This window comes from Channa argus, chromosome 4, assembly GCF_033026475.1.
Source record: "Channa argus isolate prfri chromosome 4, Channa argus male v1.0, whole genome shotgun sequence".
In the NCBI taxonomy this organism is placed as follows: domain Eukaryota; kingdom Metazoa; phylum Chordata; class Actinopteri; order Anabantiformes; family Channidae; genus Channa; species Channa argus.
The window spans coordinates 20202660-20229704 of NC_090200.1; the positions used below are offsets into that span (position 1 = coordinate 20202660).

General features: G+C 38.3%; 1 protein-coding gene across 2 annotated transcripts in view; it reads left to right on the forward strand.

The window, feature by feature from the left end:
- The first annotated feature begins 6362 nt into the window (after positions 1-6362).
- Positions 6363-27045, forward strand: part of mrpl23 (mitochondrial ribosomal protein L23) — a 43412-nt gene continuing 22729 nt past the window's right edge. The window contains exons 1-3 of one of the 2 annotated variants that reach the window (XM_067501693.1): positions 6363-6518; positions 10144-10266; positions 25066-25148. In XM_067501693.1, coding sequence (XP_067357794.1) covers positions 6499-6518; positions 10144-10266; positions 25066-25148 — 226 coding nt within the window. In that variant the 5' untranslated portion in view covers positions 6363-6498. Of the gene's footprint in view, positions 6519-10143; positions 10267-18857; positions 18894-22506; positions 22566-25065; positions 25149-27045 lie in introns of those variants that run through there. The other variant, XM_067501694.1, reaches the window with a different exon arrangement.

Genomic DNA, 27045 nt, shown 5'->3' on the forward strand with positions numbered 1-27045 from the left:
TAATTAATCTGGCAGCAAAAGTCACTCAGGTGCTTCACATTTCAAGGACCAGATATTCCTGAAATAACATGTTCCTGTCAACACTGTAAGTATGTGAAAATGTGATTTATGATTTTTTTGTTTCTCTGCGTGCTATTTAGTCATGACAGGTGGAATTTCCTGCTCCGTGTTTATGAAGTGCTGATGGCTCTTTTAAAAATCTTAATCACAATCTAACATGGCTAAGGCCATGGCAGCAACGCTGTGAAGCTGTAATTTTGCGCAGTGGTTTGAGCTAAATGCCCAGATCATCATGCTGACATGCTTATAATGACAGTGCTAATGAGCTGCAACATGTGCAGCCGGTTTTGTTTACCATGTTTACTTAGTTTAAGATGTTAAAATGCTAATATCTGGCAAGGCTAGATAAGCGTAAGGCTTACGCTGACAAAAGTATCATATTCGCTTTGCATTTGAATGTGTCACAATCTAAGGTACTGGACAAACTAATATGTTCAATTGATTATGGTAATAAAGTGAGCTGACATAATGAAATAATAAAACATTTTAAATGTTGCTTTAGAGGAAAAGTCAGGGGATCACCAAAGCCACTGGGATTCATTTGCTAAGAACAAGAAACATCTGTACTAAATTTCATGGCAACGCATCTAATGGTTGATGCTGTATTTCAGTGTGAATCAAAATGAGGCACCATCAGATCATCCAACAGACTGAACTTAGCAAAAACAGAGACATGCCAAAAGCCTTAATAAAAATGTGATTACACATTAACTGACTTCTTCAGTGACCCTGAGGCCGCTGCCACTGATGCCCCTAGTGCACGTCTCTATGAAACACGTGCAACAGATTGTCAATGGGTTATGAAAATGGTTTTAAAACTGCTGCCAAAAAATTATAATTAGCTCCCCTGGCACAGTTCTGCCTCATCCCTGACTGATGTATATTATACACATAACAAGCTGTAGTCAAAGCCTTTTGTGTAAGCCTCCCTGAGACAGCAGACACACCATCGGTGTATCAAAGTTGGACTCAAACTCCTTCTAATCGTTGCTCTTTCTTTTTGATGATGTTCCCATTTATGCTCTTCACTAACATCTCAGCTCTAAGCTACAAGCTAAGAGCCGCTGTTGCTCAAATCTTTGTATCCAGTGTCTATTCCCCTAATATACTATATACAAAAGAATCCTTTTGTGTGCAGTTTATTTTAGCTGAGCAACTATTTGGGGTAATGATTTAACGCATTAAGATAGTTCTTCACAGACTGAGGCTGAAGTAGCTTTAGGAAGAAACACAAACAGGAGTAGCTCCCATTACATGCAAAACTAACCACTTCAGCTGACAAACTTTTCCATCTTCACGTCTGGATCTTCAATTTACCATTTCCCCCTTTTTTTCTCTAAGACATTCAATACCAACAACTTCTCCTTGGGCAGGCAGGGGAAAGTTTCCATGAGGTCCCAGCGCCTGTGCTTGGCGGGACAATTCCACTGCAGACTGGACTGTTTCCGTCTATCCACCTACACTGTTAGAGCTCTCCCTCCTCCTCCTTTACTCTCTTTTTTTGTACTGTCACACAAACAGCCACTTTCCACTGCCCCAGACCTGAACCTTCATTTAAACTGTCTTTGTCATGCACAAATACATACATAGAAAAGTGGTTTGAGTTCAGTTTCACTGTTGAAGATACTTAAAGAAAACCTTACATGTCCAACAGAGTAGGGCATCCTTTATTTGTATGTATGCATACTGTTCATACCATACAGGCATGTGTGAGAGGTATTGTGTATGTGTGCGTGCTTGCATGTGTTTGAGTGTGTCCCAAATGAACACATTTTTCTATAAAGGCCAGACAATTCAGTGGCCATGTCACTAACCAGACTATGGTTTCTGCAAAGCTGAGCCATAAACAAAAACACAACAAACATTTTCATAGCAAATTTGAAAAATAATGAGCAGAGTTGAAAAACAACATAATCTAATCAATCAAACTTACTGTATCAACTTTTATTTTCCATCAAAGAGCCCCACTGTGTCCACCAACAAATAGGATTTAATGACATCTATAAATGGCAGAGTTGGACAACAGTGTGGGACCGGACATTTGGATGAAGTTTGCAGTGGTTCATGTTGCTGGCCCCCTCCACTCCTTATAGACATAACCTGAGCAGCACTGACTGGAGCCTTGCTAAACATTGCCACCCTGACTGAGGTCATAAGCTTAGCTTCTTCTGCCTTTGCCCACAGCAAGTTCAAGGTGCTAGGCGAAGGGAGAGATAAAGGTCCTGAGAAATGTGGAAATCAACCTTACACACAAAACACACTTAGAAACACAAACCAAATGGTATTTAAGTGATGGATAATCCATTCTTTTATACAATAATTTTTACTGACAAAGCTGAAAGAATAGATTTAGCTGTTTGTATGGGTTATTGTATCAGTAGTTTTTCTGTACACATACTTTAAATGGTATCTTGTCACAAATCATGACATCACAAGTACCTAGTCCCAGAAACCAAAAGCAATGAGTTTATTAGTTAGTTAATTAGGACTGTAACAAATGCTTATTTCGATTATTGCTATTCTGGCTTTTTTCCACAATAAAATCATTTTTAGTTCAGTGTCTCCATACTTAAATTTAAAATTAAAAAAGTTAAAATTATAATAAACAAAGAAATGGAGAAAATGTACATTTTTCATAAAGTTTGTAATGGCATTTTTGCTTGAAAATTGACTTAGCCACTTATTGAAGATCAACTGTTTGCCAGTTAATTATTTAACTGATTAATGAACTAAATGTTGCAGCTCTAAAATTTAGTCCAGCAGACAGTGTCACTACTGATAAGAGACAAAGCCCACAAAACTAAAAACAGCACAGCTGACATGCAATAGTCACCCATTACCATGATGCAGCACCCGAGATAATTATTTAAACTGAACATTTATTTATGTAAAGATATTAAAATCCGATTTACACTTCTATGGGAAATGATTTAAAGAGTGGGTAGAAATGCAGGAGATGTTTCTTTTTTGTTTTTTTTTTATGTTTTTATGTGTCTTTCTCCCGTTTATGACAATATGGCATTTTTGCCATATTGTGAACTTTTGACATCATTCTTGGGCTCTGGGCAGCTGGCTAATATACCTAGGTGAATCTCAGCAAAAGAAAGACTCTATCTAAGTGTAGAACCTGTCGAACATTACATGGGGTAACTGGGCGGCAACAAATGGCAGACCTCCCACTTAATAGGGGTCTTAACCATTTACTAGAACAGATGTTGATTGCTTTGGTCCAGATGTATGAGCCAACCTCTGTTTTTTGTTGACGTTGTGTATTGTAAGGTTAATTAGATTAAGAGGTATATGTATAGATGTACTGATGAACGTGTTTGTGAAATTAGTATTCGTAAACGTGTATTGTAGAATTAATCCGTTATTGGCTAAGTTGAGAAAAGAATATAATAAACGTTCATTGTTCATCATACAATGATGTCTGGAGTGAATTAATTGTTCGACCATCACATACAAGTAAGATTGCCTCTACATCCAGCATCCATATGCATTTATTTTACATATTTGATGGTGCTATAGTTCTACAAGTCCTTCACCTATTTATATCTTTGGATGAAAATGTCTTCCATTGCTTTTTTAAGGACAGAAAAGTTAATAATTTCTTGTAGTAGAAACTAGAAAGTTTTACACGATTTGATTAGGCTCCCTGAGCATGCATCTCCTTTTAATATTACAGTGATTACGTTTCAACACAAACACAGGGGCAACGAAGATGAAACAAATGTAAAGGAGAGAGAGAGAAAAAAACACCACTCTGCTGCCATGCATAAATGATAAAACAGTGTTACTGGAACAACTAGCACATTATGGTCTGTACTCCAATAAACACTGTGTATGTATATTGAATCATGGATTTCAGAGTTAATGGAACTCGATTTAACTTAATTATTTATTTTACTTAACATTGTACTGCTTGGGTGTGTAATAGACATTAATCAGTACATGTTTTCAAAGTAACCTTCCCACGTCTTCTTCACCTCGGTTATGAGTCCCCAGTACACTCTGATATCAGGTGTCAGATGAATCAGTTCCAAAGCAACAGACAAGTAAACAACTAATGAAATCAAAGCAGAATTTTTTTTTCTTCAGGCACAAAAAAGTTAAAATAAAAACACAACTGGATAACTGTAGAGATGGCAAGAGATTCTGATATAGTGTGATACCTGTGCCCACTGGTAAACATTACAACAACTGCATAATAATCAAATGCCTAACCATGCATACACATACACACACTCCATGGCATCTTAACTGATGGAAACTTCCCTCCCAGGCATAATGTGGTCCATTTCCTGCCAGGTCTGAACCAGCTGAGCCAGGGACTCATGTTCCACTCAGGGGGCCTTCAATCATTCTCACCCCCACTGCAGGCACTTTGTATTGGATGTGAGGTCAGACACTGGGGCACAGGGTCTGAAGGAGAGATGGGACAAAGTCTCCCTCTGCTGCTGTCTCATCATATGTGTCCAGAGAAATTACTCACAGCAATGACTTTCCTGAAATAGAAAGCCACTCTTCAAAGGAATTTGAGCTTTGATGGTATACTGTGGGGGGAATAACCCAGCCTGTCCAAATAGATGGATTGGACATGGATTTAGGAAAGCATTATAGTATTCAGGGGACTTCACTGATTTTCGTATTCATAAATGCAGATTATGAAAGTAATGCAACCACAAGAGGGCAGAAGCCAGTATCTTCTTGTGCCAATCCCAAGTCTGGATAAATGCAGAGGGTTGTGTCAGGAATGGCATCCGATGTAAAACATATGCCAAATAAACTAGGCTAGGAAACTAGGAAACTAGGAACTGGGAAATTAGGCTACTGTTGGTTGAAGAAGGAGGAGGAAGGCGTTTTTTGTAGGCAGAGAGAGAAGAGGAAAGCCAAGAGTGTAGGACTGACAGTAGGGACTTTGACAGGGAAGGCTAGAGAGTTGGTTGACATGATGGAGAGAAGGAAGGTGGATATACTGTGTGTAGCAAGGCTAGAAGCTTAGGAGCAGGGTTCAAGTTGTTTTATAATGGGTCGGATAGAAAGAGAAATGGAGTAGGAGTTATCCTGAAAGAGGAGTTTGTGAGGAATAAGGTGAGAAGAGTATCAGACTGGTTCATGAGTCTGTAGCTGGAAATTTAAGGTGTAATGTTCAATGTTGTTAGTAGTTATGCCCCACAGGTAGGATGTGAGTTAGAAAAGAAGGAGAAATTCTGGAGTGAGTTAGATGAAGTGATGCAGAGCATCAACAGAGGTGAGAGAGTGGTGCAGATTTCAATGGGCATGTAGGTGAAGGGAATAGAGGTGATGAAAATGTGATGGGCAGAACAGGAACGCAGAAGGACAGATGATGGTAGACCTTGCAAAAGGATTAAAATAGCTGTAATGAACACTTTTTTCCAGAAGAAACAGAAACATAGGATGACAAGAGTGGAGGTAGAAGCACTCAGGTGCACTACATCTTGTGTTGACATTGTAATCTGAAAGAGATCAGTGACTGCAAAGTATTGGTAGGGGAGACCGTAGCCAGACAACAAAGGATGGTGGTGTGTAAAAAACACTGGTGGTTGGGAAGATGAAGAGGACTAAGGCGGAGCAGAGGACGAAGTGGTGGAAAAAGGAAGAATTTTGTCTAGTTTTCAGGGAGGAGGCTCTGGGTGGTCAGGAGGTGCTGCCAGATGACTGGACAACTACAGCTAATGTGATCGGGAAAGAGGAAAATGTAGACTGAAGAAAGGAGACTTGGTGGTGGAACGATGAAGTTCAGGAATGTATATAGGGTAGAAGTATGCTGAGGTTGGAGCTGCCAGGCAGGAGGTCTAGAGGAAGACAAAAGACGAGATTTATGGATGCAGTGAGAGAGGACATGAAGTTAGTTGGTGTGAGAGAAGAGGATGCAGAGGATAGGGTTAGACTGTGGCGACCCCTGAAAGGGAAAGAAGAATTGCAGATTATAAAATTGTACATATGCAATTTCATCTATGAATCCACCATATACTTATTATACTTTGACAAATTGTCTGACAATATGGAGGAATTAATATATTCTATTGGCACTGTACTGAATAATCAGCACTGCTTTTAATAAAGACTTTTTTAGATTGTAATGGCATCTTCTTACTGGGTAGTTTTGTCATAAAAAATACCCCAGCACATAGTAAGTGTGCGGATTTTTGTTTCAATCGGAAGATCCAGATCCAGTTATATTTTCAGAGATATAACAATTGAAAATCTAGTTACTACACTGAACGTTGAGCCCCCATTTGAAGCTGCAAACCTAAACCTTCTTCATGAACTCTTTTTCAAGGAGATGAACCAAAACACATTGTGCATGCGCAGTACGAGTAATCCCGGAAGTACATCCATGCACATTTAGCATGCCACAACCTTGACAAGACTACAAAATATTTAGCTGGCAGCTTTTGTCTGATAAGAACCGGGATGCCAGTAACGAGACTATTGTAAGTATCTTGTTTCCCTTTTATCATTTCTAACTCAAACACATGCCAAGTAAAACCTGACTAAAGACTTTGCTAGTAACGTTAGCATATCTCAAGGCAACCGTCAATTTGCTCAGTATATTTATATAAACATAGTTTTTTTTTCCACACAGTTTTTACTTATTTTACACAATTACACAAAATCTCAAATAGTGCTTATGCGCTCACTGTGAATCTCAAATAACGTTGTTCAACAACAATTTAGCCAGCTTTAGCTACCTATGCTAAAAACAAGATGCCGTTAGCGTGCAGTGGTAGTAACGTTACATCCATGTATCCGATCGTTGTAAACGAGTTTACACGTTACTGCGGGAGTTGATTCACGGAAGTGTAGTTACGGTAATAAAGAACACCCCAGCCATGGTGGAATTAAATCCAGGCCCAACATACCGTGGTTTAGACAGTTTGTCGTTGGATATTTAGACATGTGACAGTTCCCCCTATATAAACGGGAAGGGAGAAAACTAATCTCCACCTGATATGTTGTACACTACGGAAAAAAATGTTTCTGATCACGCACAAGTGTTTTCTTTACCCCACGATCCATGTTTGAAGCGTAGTTATTTAGAAAGCTTTGTGCCAGCTACTGGTTCACAGGGAAATGACGGAATGAAGTTAGGGACCGTCTCCAAAGTGCATGCAGCATGGCCAAAAGGGTTAATAAAGCTTTTTCTCATTACCCTCATTTTGTTGGACACAGTTAAAACTAGGGCTGCACCTACAATAATTTTTTTTTGTCGATTAATCTATCAATTATTTAGTCAAAAAAATCTATAGATTATTTTCCCATCCCTTATCATTCATACTGTATGTATGTATTTATGTGTGTGTGTGTGTATATGTATGTATATATACATATGTATATATACATATATATATGTATATATACATACATATATATGTATATATAAAATATAGATATATATAGGTAGATTTTTTTGTCCTTTCGGCTTATCCCGTGAGTTCAGGGTCACCACAGCAGATCATTGTCTGTGTGTTGATTTGGCACAGTTTTTATGCCGGATGGCCTTCCTGACGCAACCCTTCCCAATTTCTACCGGCTTGGACCGGCACTGCACAGCTGGGAAGGGGAATGGGCTTTTAGGGGTTCAGTGTCTTGCCCAGAGACACTTCGACATATAGCCAGGCCCGGGGATTAGACCACTGACCCTGTGGTCCGTGGACAACTGCCTTTACCAACTATACTATATCTATAATTCATGAAAACCTAGAGGTTGTACATGCAGTGGGGGGAGGCCTAGATGTCAATAAAAGTCGTTTGAAGTGTGTCCAACAAAATTTGAGGAAGCTGTTGGAATAAAACTCTGTAACTCTATTTTTATTCAAAAAATAGGACGTGCACTTACTGAGTGGACAGTATGCTTATAACACATTTATAATAAGTATAAAGTTGATCTGCAATAGCTAGAAAATTTGTGTTAAATCTCAAAAGTGACCTTTTTAGATCAGATCTAAGATCAGATCTTTATTAAGCCTGATCTAAGATCAGATCTTTATTAAGCCTGTTTCAGACATGAACTCTAGAGACTGTCAGGAGGATCAGTTCCTGACATTGTCAGTTTCCTTTTCAGACATGTAACTAACGACGGGAGATAGTCCGCACAAGATGTGTTCTCACCTGTGAAGAAATGCTCTCTGTAATTGGGCAAGGGGTGGTGCTTGGGCCCTTTTGTGCATGGGGCAGAACATGATGCAAAAACAAAGCTGTGGAAGTGACGGTGTTTTGCTTTGTAATCTGGTTGTATACCACAGAATCTCGTGCTGTTCCTTGTATTTGTTTGACGATATGCAGGTCAGCCCTTACCGAAGTTCACGAATTTCGTTGTCATATGGCTGTTAAGCAATATAGAACCATGTTTCATTCAATTTTGCTTTGAACAATAAAAATAACTTATGTCAAAGTTAGAAAAGATAAAAATAAAATAATAACAGAAAAAAAAAAATGATTTAATTGGCATTCACCCCCAAGTCAGCAATTCATAGATTCACCTTGAGCAGCCTTTATAGATGGTTCTAATGTAGCTTTGAACATTTGCACACTGCAGGTTTTGCCCATTCATTTTAGCAAAACCTCTCCAGTTCTGTCAGTTTGCCTGTGAATTGTGAGTAAACAATTGTGAAGTGAACAATTGTAAAACAAATGTGTGTCCCTTGGACGGTATGCCTGGGGTTATCGTCTTGTTCAACAACAAATCACAAGTCACAGTTGTTCTGTATACTGCTTCAGATTTTTCTCTAGTAATTCACTATATATTGCTGCACTAATTTTATCCAGACCCTCACAAGCTTTTCAGGGTACGCTGCAGAAACACGTCCCCACTGCACAATTATGCTGCCACCATTCTTCACAGTAGGGATGTAGTGTTTTTGTTGATGTGCACTGTTCTCGAAACAGCATGTATCTGTTGGCCAAAAAGCTAATGTTTTTTCTCATCAGAGCATAGAACCTTTTCCATTTGACTAGAGTCTCCCATATATTTTGGATAAACTCCTAAAAAAGCATTTTTCTCTGTGCCACTCTCCTATAAAGCATAGACTGGTGAAGAACCTGGGGAGAGGCTGTATACGTACAGTCTCTCAGTCACTGAAGTTTGGAGCTACTTCAGAGAAGTTGTAGGTGTTTAGGTGGCCTCCTATACTAATATCTTTCTTGCAATATCACTCAGTTTTTAAAACATTGGGGCTCATGTACCTTGTGAGAGAAGACACACAGGAAGTGACAAAAGAAAGATGCCAAGGACAGATTGAGAGAGAAATGGATGATCCACTGTAGCAACTCCTAAAAGAGAAGCCAAAAGAAAAAGGATTACTTACTTATCAGTAATTATCAGCATTCTCATTTAGTATCACAATGAATAAGAACGCTGCAAAAACTACTAATCAAGCAGAAATCAATGTAACTGGCTGGATAAAAGGTCAAGCTTCGTTCAAAAACTTTTAGAAGTCAACATCTGTGCGCTCAACAGCGCTAGGTGATTAAAAAAATAATATATCATAATACATTTATATCATTATATTTTAATATCAGTCATTCACTCACAATTTTCAAGTTAATTGTTCTTCACCTAATGGCTCCCCCCGTGTTGTTAATATTTTTGAAATTACCTGGAGATTGCCTTTAGGCAGTTTTGGAAGAAGAAATCAACTTAATTTGCAAAAAGTATGCTTGATAAAGACTTTTTTTTTCATTTGTTAAACTCTGAGTACCTTATTTGCAGATTGGCAATCTTTTTTGAAAAGTCTTCATGAAGATTTTAGTTTTTGTGATATTTGTGTTGGTGTATTAAAAAAAAAACTATGTAGACTTTGTTCTATCATACTAGGTAAGTAATAGATTTAAGTAATAACATTGAGACATTATGAGTATTTAAATAAAAATCGAAAGCCATTTACAACACTAACGGGTACTAAATCTTGTGGAATCTGAACCTTTTTTTGTCCAACCCTACAAGCCACCAAATACAGTGTTACTAGCATGTACACTCTAACATCTTGCTCAGTATCTTGCAGATAAATAGGAATGATACTGTACATGTTAAGTGTTTGCTTCTTTGTCTCTCTTCAGGTACCCTCTGTACCAGCTTGGTAACCCTCAGCTGAGGATTTTTAGACCCAACTGGTTCCTGACCCTGGTGAGGCCAGGAAAAGAGCAACCTCCTGACACTGTCCAGTTTCGCATCCCAATGGAGTAAGTTCTTACTAACAAATGTGCCCTGTCACTGTGTACAAATGCATTAAAGCAACTTCAGATGCTGAGCATGCTACTGTTTAATTCCATTCTATTAGCTGTCAAGTGTAGTATGTGTAGTAGGGCTGCAGGTGATCAGAAAAAGTCATGGATCAAATTGCATCATGGTTCTTATGTAACGAATCTGATCGGTTTTCGGAATGGGGCGGGAAGCAAATTATCTACCTAACCAGACGTTTATGACTTATGATATGAATTTAAAGAACACTTAAAAATGAATGAACTTTTGCTATTGCTCTTAAAATACAGCATTCAAGATATCTAAGGTTTAAATAAAGATATTAAAATATAAATCTTAAAATTCCAAAGGGTCAGTTGCTAAATTAAACTGCAGAAAGAGTCATGGTGGTATTTTGTGTTTATATTTTGTACATTTCCTTTGGACAAGTGAATAAAAAGATAGTAGAACTTAGAAAAAACTCAACTGGAAACCTCAAACACTTTTTTACAAAGATGATGATGTCTGTTTGTGAAGAGAGCAGACTGCTTTACAGGTGCTGATCTTCTAAAGGACAATGCTCTCTCTGAAGTGTCAGACTCAGTGACTAGCCTCTAGAAACGTGAGCTATATGTATACGTCTTGTGGGATACATGCTATCAGGCATTTTTTGGTGATACATGCCATCACCCAAAAAATAATGCTTAGTAATGCTTATATGGGCATTATAGGTGTGGACTTACATTATTATATTATATGGGCTTTTACTACTACGAGACAGCAAAATCAGTTTTGTTTGACATCAAACCTTAATTTTTTGTACATTTGTGTCATTCTTACCCCAAGAATGAAAATTAAGGTATCTTTCATGTTTTAGTGTGTAGTATTGCTTGACCATTAATATGCAAGTGGAGTTGGTCACCATGGCCACAAGGTGGTGTGACAGTCTCAAAAACAGACATCTGAAGTATGAGTCTCAAACTGTATAGATACTTATTACTGCCTTATGACACCATTTAATGAGCTCAGTTGCAATGATGACTAACATGGCTGTGTACTGAGGTCAAATGTTCATTTGTTTGGCACTGTAGTGGGGGTTTGGGCCTCATTGCAAACAGTGGGATGTCATACATTAGCCACCCAAAAAGGCCAGTAATAATATTTACACAGAAGATGGAAGCATACATTTTTTGACAATCCTCCAACGTGAGTGTTTTATATATAATCTGGCTCTTAATTTAGCACAAGTCCTCCTTTCCTGTAGAAATGTGTTGTTTTTTGTCTTATGACTTTGGTAGCTTTGGATAATAATTAAACTGATAATCAGTTAAATACAAAAGGAGGTCATCACCCATCAGCAGTCACTAGTGATGATCTGATTTTGACTACCTCCACGATCCAAGGTCGTTGAGGTTTGCAGTGCTCCTCAGGCGATGAGAGGCCCAGAGCCAACATTAGGGAGAAAAATTAAAGTTTGAGGCAGATCATCTATGTGGCTCTGGTGGGGTTTAGACCATAATCTGTTCATCCAGGTGCCTGGCCTCCCACTCTGATTTTTGCCTTTTCTCTGCCAAACTCCTAGGGTGCTTATGTAATTGTGTGTGTGCGTGTGTGCGTGTGTGTGTGTGTGTGTGTGTGTGTGTGTGTGCGCGGACACGCATGCTTGTCAGTGTGGGTGAGTCAGTCAGTGAGAATGGTGTGTATCTTTGTGTTTATATGCACAAAAAGTGGGTAAGTGCAGGGTGCGTATGTGTTTATAAGGGTGTGTTAGGTTTTTTTTTTGCAGTCTTTGATGCCTGGGAGAGGTGCATGGCTGATTGATATGCTGCTGGGACCTCAGTGTGTACTTGAAACACTGTTATTTCTTTTAATACACACAATGTACTCAATATGGTGGCGATGGTGAGGAACCACATACAGTATCACTCCTACTCCCAGCTTATTGATGAGTCTGAGTGAAAGCTGTTGTAGTTATGTGTTTCGAGCATAGCTGGTGTATACATGGGCAAATTGCAGTGCCAAGCAGCTGTTAATAAGAAGTGGCAGTGTGACATTCTAAGGGCAATAACACAACGTGGTCTTTATCTCAGTGACACCTGGGAGCTTTAGATCCATAGTTGTCAGTCTTGTTCTTGTCAGCCTTTTTTCTCATTTTCTTGCCTGTTTGCAGTATCACTCACTTGCTATCAACTGTGCATGATTTTTTCTGTCCCACCCTGGGCTTTACTGTTTATTGTGCTTTTCTTAAATGCTTTGCAGTTCGTCCAAAACCAATCCCTCCTTGGCACTTGTTGTTTGAGACACCTGGGCTGTGTTCTCTCGTAATTCTCTTTTCTACCTGCTGGAGGGAAGTATTTGTTTGTCTTTTTGATTGTTCTCAAACCTTTTGTGCTCTGTTAGTATTTCCTCTCTGCTCTAGCAGGAACATCATCAAATTTCTAGGTTTACACCCCCACACACCTCTTGTGCCCCACCTGGCATGGATAAAGGCCAGCACTAACACACACACGCACACAAAGAAAAGAACACAATGCTGAACGTTGTGTTCAGTTTACTACTCAGTCACATTTCATGCTGCTCGGCTGTTTAATGACTATACAACAAGCCCATGCTGTGATTTCTCACTTTAATCAGACTTTAATCAGCGAACTGACCCAGCTACACAGCATCTGACATTGTCTTTTGACTTTCACAAATATATGGAACCTGTTGGATCAAACAGTGTTATGATCTGTAGAGCAATTATTCTGCTTCTGTTTCACTTCAGGAACAGATGACTCAAGTTGGAAACTGGGTCATTTTTCACGGTGATTGCCCTCAGTTTATGTCGCAGGAGGTAATTTGGCAAGTCAGTGAAGAAGTATAGCAAAATGTTTGGTAGGTTTGTGCCATATCTTACTATTATGATATACCAGTAAAATTGCTCTCCATGATAAGAATGTTCCATCTTGTGTTATAGATGACATAGTGCTATGTGGCATCCCATATGTGCCAGCAAACAGGAGCTTGCCTGATGAAAGCAAATGTAATAGGATCTACTTATACATGTATGGTTGTTAGAGTGTTAGGAGAGTCTTGATTCTGGAAAAAAATAAAGAGTTTCCTATGTTGTTTGGAAATGGTTCCGCTACAAGAGATCAGATGTGAATAACACATCTGTTTGCAAGTTGTGTCGGAGTGGAAGCGCATCAAAGTTGTTCCACAACCTCAAGCAAAAACACCGGTTGGAATATGAGGAAAGCCAGAAGTTGCATAAGGAGAACATGGCATCAAGCAAATGATCAAAAGGATGGATGCCACAGGCCTATGTAAGAAGAGTGTTACAGTAGATTGCAAACAACAGGAGCTTCATGCGTTAATATATGTCAGGTAGACTTAAGTTTTACTTTTTGAATTACTGTTTTTTCAGAGCTGTCCAGACTGTATATTGATGTGACTTGTGGCCAAAGAAACACTGACTGGTTTTTGTGTCATCATTAATCTCTTTATTAAAAAAAACAATTTATAATATTGTGATGTACATTTCAGCATACATATTGCCCATTCCACCATCACCATACATGCAAAAAATTTGATTAATGGAATATCCTCTGCTAACTTTGGTTAGTTGTAAGTCTGCAGACTTGATTAGCTTGTTCATCTATGCAATTAACGTCCAAAAACTAATATTAAAACATCATCCACTCAGCTCCAATGGATGACTTGTTTTCCATTATAAAAGTTGTGATCCTAACAAACATTACAGCAAGTCATAGGAGTTTAAACAATATTAATATTGATCAGTACTTGAAATGAAGAAACAGCTCATAGAGTGCAGCAGTGTGTCTGACTGATGTGTTTATACTTAATTTAGAAATTTAGAATTTAGGAGTTTTGTGACTCCTGGTGACCTGTTCTTTGATCTATTTCTGTTCTTTTGTCACACAAAAACCTGAACAATAAATCTAATCCTTCACACAGTGTTCTTATACTCTCAACTTCTCAGCTGTCTCTTCTCTCACTAGGTCTCAGGTTTCCTCAATGGCTTTTGCTCTAAACAAAGTCTGCTATTATGATCTTGATACTTAGTGTTGAGCAACTTCTGTGTGTGTGCGTGTCTGTGTGTGGATGGGTGGGTTAAAGTAGTGAGTGTGCATATCTCAACCCAATCCTGACAATGGAGTAGGCTGACAATGAGGAGCGGCTTTCTCTTGCCTTTCATCTGTGAAGAAAACAATTCTCCTGTTTCATTCGCACTGCTAAGCTGCCCTGACACAATGTACTTTGATGTTGTGAGTGTGTGTGTGTCTGTGTGTGCGTGCGTGGACTGTTTGGTGTATCTTGGATGTTTACCCTAAAATGTGTTAATAAAACTTACACAATTACACAAAATCTGAGAGACTTAGAACATGTCAGAGGGACAATTCAGATGTTTGTTAATTCTTCAATTGTTAATTCTCTAAACCACAGTTGCAAAGTAAAGTTGTCTTGTCTTTAAATCTGTGCTGCTAAGCGTTTCCTGTTACCTATGTCTGTTGTCCTGATAGTTTTCACTTATACACTTTCATAATTAAATGACTTACAGACTGAAGAGCAAATAAGAAAACAAACATCTATGTGAGCTTGAGTAGGATCTTGACTTATAGCATTTTTAAATTGATGACACAAGGCAACTTCAATACAGCACGGATGTGACAATGCCAATAGTAATATCAGGTACTTGGTGTGATGCTGCCCTTTTTGAATCAGACTTGTAAACTTTTCAGATACTGTGCCTTAAACCATCTTGTGCTAACCTCACATTGGTTGACCGGGTAGGTGAAGGTAGAAAAATGTTTATAGTTGAGGTATTTTAATATAAATGATTATGACATAAGTATAGCCAACTTCTTTGGTAAAGTCTTAGGATCTCTGACAGTGTTTCTTATAAATATTAGGCTATTTTTAAACCTATTATTTATGACCAACATCAATGACAACTGAGGGAGATCTATAGTAGCTACTGTTTCACTTGAAGTTAGCTTCATTTTACAGTTATATTACTTTTATTTCCCTTAGTAGGCTTTATAGTCCAAGTTGTCCACGCCTCTCCAACCAAGATCTCTTCTTAAACGCCTGCTTTGTGTTTTTGTAATTTCCCTTTTCTCTGCTAAAGCTCTTGTCTGTTAGTACTGCCCAAACTCTATCCTTTCCTTTTTTGACCAAACGTAACAAGGTGCTAGTAGAGACTTGTGATTTTGTCTCTATATACGTTGCCACTTCCACAGCAGTGCTAAAGCTAAGTACAATGACAAGGTTATTACTACAACATCTCTTTGGTGGCTCGGTGGAAAAGGGGTGTATTCAGCTGTGTGCTTGTCATAGAATAGAAATCTGTGACAGTTAGCGGAGACAGTAGCTTGAATCTGAACTATTAGTCTTTGAAAGCCGTTTCAAGTCTTAAGGTGATACCCCAGCTTTCAGCTTCACTGGTATTGTCTGCCCAAGATCTGCACTATAGCGACCTCCTCCAGTTGCAGCTCTTGGGTCCCCAGTCCCCTGACGGAGGATAAAATAAAATAATCCTGCAACCCATCCAGATATTTCAAACTTTTTTCAACAGAATGGATCAAACCCTGATTATAAAGGGTTAATTCACAGGTTTGGTGACACTCAGAAAAATCTATTCACCATTTTATAGTTTCAATTTTTGCAATAATGTTCGATTGAATAAATGCCTTTTTTGAGTGTTCATAATGCGATCAACATTAAATTTGCACTGCTGCAGTTTGGCCACTACACCAAATTGCATCACTGACCAGCAGGGGAACAATAAGTCATATTTACCATCAGACATGTAAAACCAAATACCAAAAGTACAAACTTTATTTGCGAAGGTTGAATGCTTGGATAACTGCTGTTACACTGGTAGACTGTTACTTATCAGATACTGTTACCTGTAGCATTGGTGATTCACAGGTAACACTAAATGCAGTTTAAATATCATCTTTAATATTCAGATTAAATTGAGCTGGGATGCAGAAGGCTGCTGGTTCGAATCCGACCACACCAAGTTTGGCTGCGCCCAGCCACCTTGGTGCCAGTTCCAAGGCTGGATAAAATGGAAGGGTCGTGGCAGGAAGGGCATCCAGCATAAAAACTCATGCTCAATTAGCTTGCACTACACGTTCCTCTGTGGCAACCCCTGAAGGGATGAGCTGAAAACCGTTGACCTTTTAAATTTATAATGATTTTGAAAGTATTTGATGAGCAGATTTAAAACTGTAGGTTGTAAAGAACTAACAAAAAAGTAAGCATCTGCAACCCTATGTTTGGCTGCGTCCTTTTTCTTCTTCTCCCCATTCCATTGTAATACTAGAAGTTGATCTGTCATCTTAGAAGGCATCATTAAAAATATACATGCAACCCAGTTTCTATGAAACAAAGAACCACATTAAAAGCCTTCTAGTGGTTTGCTAAATCAAGTTGCTAAAACAAGCAACTTTTCCAAGGAGAATTCATGGTAGCCACAATAAGCATATTGGTCACTGAATCACCACATACTGTTCATCTTAAAACAAGAAGAACATGACAACAGCAACGCCCTCATTCTTTGTATCAGATGTTGTTACAGTATAGTAATTGCTAATTTACAATCACTTGCACGGCATTCACTTCATACTGTGAAGCATAAATGCAGTACTTACAACCATGATGGTACCTAGTCCTACTCATAGGTGTAACCGAACAACCACATTAACATGTATTCAGTTAGCCCACTGCTAAAGTAAATTTTTGTATATGTTACCTGATAAAATGGTCTTAGTCTGACTACCCACTCTGTGGCAATAAGTCATTGCAGGTGGCAGCAATACAATGAGCACAGTCTGTAAAACTTATGTGGTCATATACATAAACAATTGATTACTTTGGAAAATTGAAGAAGCTGATTGATTTGTATAGTTGTATATCTAAAGCATTGTGCAAATATACCATCTTAAAACATGACAATTGAAAGGTCCAAAGTAATTTACACATTTTGTCAGCTTGTTTGTCTTTTTAGGTAATACTAATTTGTTAGCTACTTTTGATCTATCTGTGTGTATGTGTGTGTGTGTGTGTATCTATCGATATCGGGGGAAAAAAAAAAAATAAAAAAAAAATATATATATATATATATATATATATATATATATATATATATATATATATATATATATATATATATATATATATATATATATATATATATATATATATATATATATATATATATATATATATATATATATATATATTGCTAAGTCATTTGCATACATAGAGCTTTTTTAAATGTCTTATTTTCTCCCCCAACTAATACTTTGTTTCCCTCATTGGACGGTATACACTGTATTCTCCGCAAATTTACCTTTTTAGTCAAAGGAGTACGTGTGTGTGTGTGTGGACTTCCATATGTCAAACTGTTGGTTGTGTAAAAAAAATCTGATCACACCCCAGCCAAGAGGGCTGACTGAAAACTGAAAAAGCCAAAAAGACCTAAGAGAAGGTGGTATTTTATTTGATTGGAACAACAAGCAAGCAGAAATCTGAACATTAGTTTGAAATTTTTGAGATGAACACATTTAAAGCCTCAAATTGGATTCAGAAGTGGCCTCCTTCATACGTATTTAAAGCTAACATGGTGAGGTTGTGTTCAGCAAGTACTTTTTGAGCATTATTGTATTGTCTTGAATTAAAATTTCTTGCTGAATTTATTTTATGGTAAGAATTTACACTTTTTGTAGCATTCATGTTCGTAGAGTATTACTACAGACAATATAAAATTTTTTGTAATGGAGTTTCAAATGGCAACATGTGTTTCTCTGTTAACTTTGTTTGGTTATTGTAACCAGTACACTTGTTTTGCTAAATGCAACTTTTGCCGTAACACACGGCTTTATTGCACAAGAGTGTCAACATGACAAGAACAAACCACATAACTTGTGGTAAACTTGTCAATATTCCAAACACATATTTTTAATAATTTGTTTGTTCAGTTTCTATTTGGTACCGTTAAGTGTTTTTAAACAGACCTTCAAATATCTGAGCCGTATTTATAACGGTATTATTGCCTTTAAAGTGGACTAACCTGTGTTTCATTTGTTCTACAGTTGTAGTTATGAAAAATTACTCCAGACATTTCCAGAACCATCCAGCATGCATCTGACCTGCAGTTTTATCACTGCCACATTTTGTGGGGTTGGTAGTGTAACAGCGGTCAGCTCAACTGAAAATAATTCCAAACCGTTAAAATTTATTAGTATTGGTTATTTTTAAGACCTTATTGTTCAGCTGGTAACAAAATATGATCTGCTTAAAATGTGGATGAAATGTCCATATCAATTTTAAAACTGTTTTAAATGTTATACGTTTGTAAATAGTCTCTCCTATATGCTGTTTACACAGTTCACTTCATATTGCTATGCATTCAAACCAAACAAACTTTAAAACAACATGAGAACAGTGAAGAAACAGTGTAGGATTTTCTCAGTGTTTTTTCATGACTATTTATTGCCATTGCTTTTCTTTGTCTTAGCTGTTTACTATAATAATACTGACTGGAGCAGCGGTTTTGATGCTGCTTCAGGAATGAAGTGTGCTCTTGAGGGTTATGACAGCGCTGAAAAAGAAGGTATGGCTTTGGATAAGTATACATCATATGATTATTGCCTTAACTGTATATAACGTGAAGAAGTATTCTTTATTCTGATATTCTTTATTCAAATGCCCTCTGGGTTGGCATTCTACAACATATCGGAAGACTCTTGAATTGCTGGCAGTTGTCCAGCAAACACCTTAAAGACTCGCATTAAACAGATCAACAGAACAAACCACACAATTCACCTTATATTATCATTATTATTTTCATCAGGGGTCATGATAAAAAAAAAAAAACCTTAGAAAAACAAGGTAAGCCAGTAACATCTGTATCAAAATGAAAAATAATTTCAGTTTTCTTTTGAAGGTCCTAGTCAGACCCACTAATAAAAAAACTGCTGTGGGAGTTTTTGTGTTTTGTAATAATTTGTACCTCTTATAACATCTTTTAATTCAGTGACAGTGGTAGCCAGAAGCATGCCTTTGGGTTGTCTGTGTATCTGTGTCCGTGTCTGTCCATTCTTGTGAATGCGATAGTTCAAGGCTGCCTTAAGGCAGTTCAAATGTGGCAAAAGAATCCACTTGGACTCAACAATGAGCTAATTAGATATTGTGGGTCAAATGGTCAATGTCTCTGTGACCTCATATCTATGCTCCTGACCTCATGTCTGTCCATTCTTGTGAACACAATATTGTGCAAAGGTTATGGTCAATGACCTTATGAATGTTCCATTCTTTTAAAAATCATATCACAGGAACACTTTGATGTAACAAATTTTGTACAAGCTTCAACCTGGACTCAAGGATGAATGGATTGATTTGAATGGTGAAAGGACAGTTGCTGTGACCTGACATTCGTTCTATTCGCATCAATGTTATATCTTAGAAATCTTCTTCTTCTTTTCCTTTCGCCTGTTCCCTTTCAGGGGTCGCCACAGCGAATCATGTGCCTCCATCTAACCCTGTCCTCTGTATCCTCTTCACTCACACTACCTAACTTCATGTCCTCCCTCACTACATCCATAAATCTCCTCTTTGGTCTTCCTCTAGACCTCCTGCCTGGCAATTCCAACCTCAGCATCCTTTTACCTATATATTCACAATTTCTTCTCCGAACATGTCCGAACCACCTCAATCTGGCCTCTCTGACTTTATCTCCGAAACATCTAACATGAGCTGTCCCTCTGATGTCCTCATTCCTGATCCTGTCCATCCTCGTTACTCCCAAAGAGAACCTCAACATCTTAAGCTCTGCTACCTCCAGCTCTGCCTCCTGTCTTTTCTTCAGTGCCACTGTCTCTAAGCCGAACAACATTGCTGGTCTCACCACAGTCTTGAACACCTTTCCTTTCATTCTCGCTGATACTCTTTTATCACACAACACACCTGACACTTTTCTCCACCCGTTCCAACCTGCCTGGACTCGCCTCTTCACCTCTTTTCCACACTCTCTGTTGCTCTGAACCGTTGACCCTAAGTACTTAAAGTCCTCCACCTTCTTCACCTCTGCTCCCTGTAACATCACCGTTCCCCCTGGGTCCCTCTCATTCACACACATGTATTCAGTCTTGCTGCGGCTAAGCTTCATTCCTCTGTTTTCCAGAGCAGACCTCCACCTCTCTAGATTTTCCTCCACCTGCTCTCTGCTCTCACTACAGATCACAGTGTCATCTGCAAACATCATAGTCCATGGAGATTCCTGTCTAACCTCATCTGTCAGCCTGTCCATCACCAGAGCAAACAAGAAGGGGCTCAGAGCTGATCCTTGATGCAGACCCACCTCTACCTTGAACTCCTCTGTCACACCTACAGCACACCTCACCACGGTCATACAGATCTCATACATGTCCTAAGCCACTCTAGACTTCCTCATACAATCCCACAGCTCCTCTTTTGGCACCTGACATATGCTTTCTCAAAGACACAATGCACTCTCTATGACCTTCTCTGTACTTCTCCTCTCACTCACCAAGACCTTGTTAACCTAGTGAGAAACTCTACTGCCAACTCTCCTTAACACTTTCATACCTCCAGAGGTATGTCATCAGGACCTCCTAACTTCACTCCTCCTCACTAGTAATCTTTGCTACTTCCTGCTCCACAACAGTCACCTCTACTACTCTTCGTTCTTCTCTCTCTGCCTACTAACATGCCTTCCCCTTTTCCTTCTTCAGCCAACAGTAGCATAATTTCCACCAGCGCCCTGTAGGTCAACATCATTGGTGGGGTTCGTTGTTAATCCAGCCCGCGATCCATCCGGTAGGGAAGTCAGATCGGTTTGGAAATCATAATTTGCAGGTTTGATTTGGCATATGTCTTACTTCATATGCCATTTTTGACACAGCCCTCTGCATTTATCCATTCTGCCTCCTTGTGGTTGCATTAATTCAACATTTAATTTTTAAAAACCTCAACTGTCAGCAAAACTACAATTTCACCATAGATAAATTGTTGCGGTTCTTAATATCATACGACAGGGATTGTACACTTTTATCAGCATTATTAACAGTTTTTAGAGCAATTCCTAGGAGTGAGTTGTTCACCTTCAGGTTTTTGGAAATAGTGTTTTATTTGAAAACAAAGTAGAGCTGGCAATGTTTTGGCCTGTAATTATTGCATATTATCGGTGGTTTAAGATCCCTCTGAGTGGTGGCTATTTAGGGCAACCTTTATTAACAACAGAGGCACCACCCATTTCCCTGGCAGTTCTTTTAGCACCGGCACATTAAATAGACATATGACCTACAGTAGTCTCTGAGCTATCAGAATTCATTGACTGTCTTTATTGCAGAACTCTTACAAGACTTGCTTTGCACTTTTACAGTTGTGGTCTTTCATTTGCATTCTTATGCTGATGACACAATCATTTACTGCTGTGGATCAACTCTTGTTCAGGTCATTGGAATCCCTGCAGAAAGCCTTTGTTGCTGTTAAGCACTCATTACTTAACTTAAAACTAGTTATCAATGTAGACCAGACCAAGCTTATGTTTTTTTCTTCTAATTTTAGGAAGAGGCCACAAATGATCCCCTCAGTGTCCACTCTTGAGGGAAATATAATGGAAGTGGTTCACATGTATAAATACCTGGGTGTCTTAATTGATGACTCCCTCACTTTCAAGCCACATGTGGAAAAACTTGTAAAGAAGCTGAGGTTAAAATTGTTTTTTTAATTTTTTGGTCACCCGTACTATCAGCCATTGGAATGTTTTGATATATAAGGCAATACCTGAATTATTGCCTACCTACATTTGTACTTTAATTGTACAGAGAAGAGCTGAGCCTTCCTGTTCCATATGCCTGTACTGAATTGGGTGAAAGGGATTTTGTCCATTCTGCAACTTTTGCACAGAATACGTTGCAGAAAGACAGGAAACTTAATTTCATTGAGCTATTTTAAATCCATACTAAGAGTTCTTGAAGCAGAATTCATAACATTCACTTGTTTTTAATAATTTGTTTGTAAATAATTTTAGTTTTCAATTTATTGTTTTTGTTTGTGTATTAACTGTGTAATTTTGTAACTATGTTTTGTACTTGCTGCTGCCTATCTTGGCCAGGACTCCCTTGTAAAAGAGGATCTCAATTACATTTTTCGTGGTTAAATAAAGGTTAATTAATAAATATATTTCACCTACTTTCTTTTAGATTCTTTTGAAGCACTGGTGTAAATGGACTGCTGGAACTGATGCTTACAATCACCTTGGGTCAGTGTGTTAACAAACATCTCAGAATACCTGTCCAGGATCATGTGGGATACTGCAGAGAAGGCATTACATGTGAATACACCTGGCAGAGATGTGCTAATCAATTTGCATTCGTGCCTGTATTTCATTAGAGATCTGTTTCCTTTACTACCACTTGATTTCAGATTGAGGTCTTCCATCTCATTTACCCCCCCCCCTCGAATAATGCAGAACAATAAAACTTATAAAAAAAAATTCAATCAACAATGCCTGTTTCAAACCTGCTCAGCAACAACAGACCATAATTGAACCTAATCCATCGTCTGCGTCATCTGATGACCTTCTAGGTTTTGTGTTTGGAGCTCTTTCATCGTCTTGGGCGAGGAATCTTTGTAGCATGTGTGTTTGCATATAAATATATACCAGTTGCTGAGGAACGATGCCTTTAGCCTTTGCAGTTGCTGGAGACAGGTTTTCATTCTTCCTGACAGAAGTGTGAAAGGTTAGCTTGTGGAGTCAGATGGGTGTTTATACTGGGATGATGATCAGATGCTGCCTGCATCACTATTGGAGACACCACACCCTTTGTCTAAGTTTAGCCTTGTTTATGTACACTCTTAACTTGACATTTTCTCAGCTTTCAGCCCAAGGTTTTCTCTGAGACTGGATACCAGTTTGTAGCTCAGCTGGGAGTCATGAATTTGGCTCAGGTCTGAAATAAAAAGCTGTGTAACCTCTTTAAATGTAGTTTACAGTATACATGGATATGTAACTGTTTATGTATATTTTACTTGTTAGTAATGTTGATAAAACACTGCATTAATTGTCATGTATTTTTGGTTTTCCTTTTTCTTGTTTTATCTTTGCATGATATAGTTGCCTTGCTTTCAGCCTTTGCTAAAACCATTTTGTTAAACCGATTTGAACATGCATGGAAATCTTATGCAGAGTAAAAGTTGTGATATGCTGTATACATGGTATTTGTATATTTGTGGTGGCTGAATAATTGGAGTAGTAAAAGCAGTAGGGATTTAGAAAATGTCCTTCTCATTAATCAGGATCAGTGTTCTGTCTACTAATAATCCAGAGGAGACCTTTTACTCCCTCAGCCACTTTTTTCTCTTCCAGTTCCTCACCCCCTACTTTCTAGGAAAACCCGTCTCTCAGCGCAATCACTCTTTCTTCCTCTCTTGATCTCAAGTACCCTTGGTCACACCGCTCTGCTTAACTGCCCTCTGGCAAACACACTTTTAGAGGGGGGTTATGGGAGGGTAGTGGGTACAAATAGAGCAGAAAGCCACATCACCGTGTCACATTTAAGAAATACATCTCTCCCCATACAAATGAGCAAAGGGATACAAATAGGCCTAAAGAGGTCTTAACAAGTTTGTTTACACTTTTCATCACACAGAGACATAGGAACCCCCCACTCTCACCACCAGCTGTCATGGACCACTATTGGCTCTAAGAGGGAGAGTTCAAGGAGTGCTTAATTTTCTCTTCTCTCGGAGGCAGCTATCTGAAATTTAAACTGCTGTAGGATAAACCCAAACCTACTCAAATGTTGGCACATGTAATTATGTAATCAAATGTAAAAATATTGTAAAAAAAATGTAAAAAGGTTTAGTAAATATAATTGCACCTTGTTCGATAAACACAATTTGCAGGTCAAACGGAAGTGTTCTACATTTAGATCAACTTCAGCTTTGACAAAAACCTACTGAGGTACAAAGAGCCTTTGTGTTGACAGATGGGATTTTCTCATGCACGTTTGCCACACCTATTATTGTTGCAACAACGTAAGCTACTGTGCTGTTTCTTCTAAAGAAACGGGGGATATTACATTATCCTGTTCTATTAAAGAAACATATGAGGTGATAGAAGATGCCATATCCGAGGCACTCATGTCAGACCACAACGTTGTTATTAGGCACTTTGTCAGACGCATTTGGGAAGTGCTCTCTACCAAGCTAATCCAATTGGCTAGATTGATTAGCAGTTAAAAGCCTTTCTTCCTCTGGATGAAGCAGTACGTTCCAAATGCTGCCCAGTGGACTAGCTTTAGCTGGGCTGGCTCACCGGATTAGTTGGTGCCAGGCCCACTTCCTGTGTAAGGTTTCTCTGGGCACGATCAATACATGCAGACAGCTAATTGGATGAACACAGACACTCACATTTATCTTCTCTCCACTTTATGATCTAGAGAATAAAAGCTGAATATGGATTTATAGGGGAGTGTCCTATCTGTTACAGTAGCTAATATAGCAGCAAAGTTTATGGGAACGCAGTGTGGAAATAGGCTGTATCATTTCTGTGTCAGTGCCAGTTAAGTGAATGTGGTGTTATTTGTTGGAGAGTGATCCAGCAAGTGCTGGACTGCTACCTCAGACATCTTCTCTCACTCCAGTATTGCCTCACACACACATTCATACCATTCCTTTCTCAAGCAAACACTGATGTTGGATAACAACTAGTACTCTCTCTTTCTTCATCTCAATCTTTGTTTTTGTTTTCTGGACAGAATGACCAAATATGACGTAAAGAACTACCTGGAGAAGATCTATAACGTTCCTGTGGGAGCGGTTCGTACCAGGATACAGTTTGGTGAGTGTGTTCACTCCTTTGCACAAGCACACACAGAGAGCTAATAACATTTACAGAACTTGAAGAGGTTGACATGTCATAAAATATTTATATTTCTCATAGATTCACTGATAGTGAATCCACTACTGTATGTTTAACTTTAGAAGTTAATGAGCTTATGCTGTCACAGACACAGAACCAGGTGTGAATTATTTTTTGTCTAAGCTAGTCTTAGCTTCAGTTTCACACTTGGATGATTCACATTTGCAGCACTAACTTCAATCAAACCCTTATTTTGGGGAATTAAAAAAATATTTATACACTTAATGGCAGGCCTTAGTTAATTTTCTGTTTAAACTCCTGATGATTAAATAGATGTTCTGATTTTTTTGACCGCTGATTGCAAAAAAAAGTCTTCTTTTATTTACTCAGATTTTATGCATGTGGTGGGGTCTTCTTTGTGCAGTTTCCTAAACCTAGGTATTTAAAAAAAACTAATTATATTACATTGTTTATAGTGTCAAAATGCACTTATCAGCAAAACCTTACCACTGGTGGTCTTAATGTTATGGAGGACAAGGGTCAGCATGGCCACTTTGAGCAGTCATGCGTCTATAAAGCACCATACACAGCAAAATGTGATGCACTGTATGCAGAGGTGGTAGAACTACACAGATTCAGTCATCAAATGAAAGTCCAGTATTGGGTCTAGAAAAAAAATCTCCACTACAAGTACTACTTCAAATATAATTCCACTAAGAAAACAAGGTTTTCTAAACAATACTGATTATGATATTGGTAAAACATGCACATTAATGCATAAAAATAGGGTTCAGACTTCACTGTTGGTGAAGGTGGAGCTGATTTTAACCACTTTATTCATCCACCTTTGGCGGCTGCTCCTTTTATGCCAAATCAGGGTATCGCCACTTGCTAACAATCAAGCTGCTGAATCTGCAATCATCCAGAACATTATTATTGGAATTTTCCTCTTACATTGCCTGTTTACCAACTTTTTTGTTAGTGTGTTGCCAAATTTGGGAACTGCGGTGGCCAATTGCTTTAATACTGTACATTTTATTTATAATTAATGTTGTCTTCACAGATATGGAAATTACCCACATGTACCCGATATCATTACAGATGTCGATTTTTGAACTGTGTCCAAAATAATCAAAAATTATTATTTATGTATTTCTTTGTTTTTTTATTAATTAGACCACAGGATAATTTTCCATTTTGCCTCAGTTCTTGGTATCTGATAATTCACGATTTAGTGTAAAATAGTAAAAAATTATGAGTTGTTGAATCTCTACAATCTAAATCTGACTCTCGTAAGAAGAGATTGGTCATGGCTCATTAGTTTGTGCCAAACCTGTGAGAGAATTGTCAGTTTAAAAAAAATATATTTCTCAATGTAAAATTGCAAAGAATTTAGGTCTTTCACCATCTACAGTACATAATATTGTGAAATAATTTAGTAACTCCAGGGAATTCTTAGTGCATAAAGGCCAATGGTGGAAACCAATGTTGAGTGTGCATGACATTTGATCCCTCAGGCAGCACTCCTTGAGAAACCATCATGATACTGTGATAAATATAGGCACATGGTATCAAAAGTACTTTGTCAGTTAGCAAAGTCCGCCACTGCATCCAGATATGCAACATGAAACTCTGATATGGATAGGAGGAATCCATACATCAGTTCCGTACAGAAACTCAAACTAGTGTCTATCATCAGTCAAGTCCTCAGTTTAGCTTGTTTTCGGGAAAGGAGGATGCCATATTCTCTGAAAATGAATAAGGTCAGACTGTTATCAGTGAAAAGTGCAAAAACCAGCATCTGCGATGGTATCGGGGGGGGCATCAGAATACTGTCAACAGATACATACTTTGGCATTTTAGAGAGACATACAGT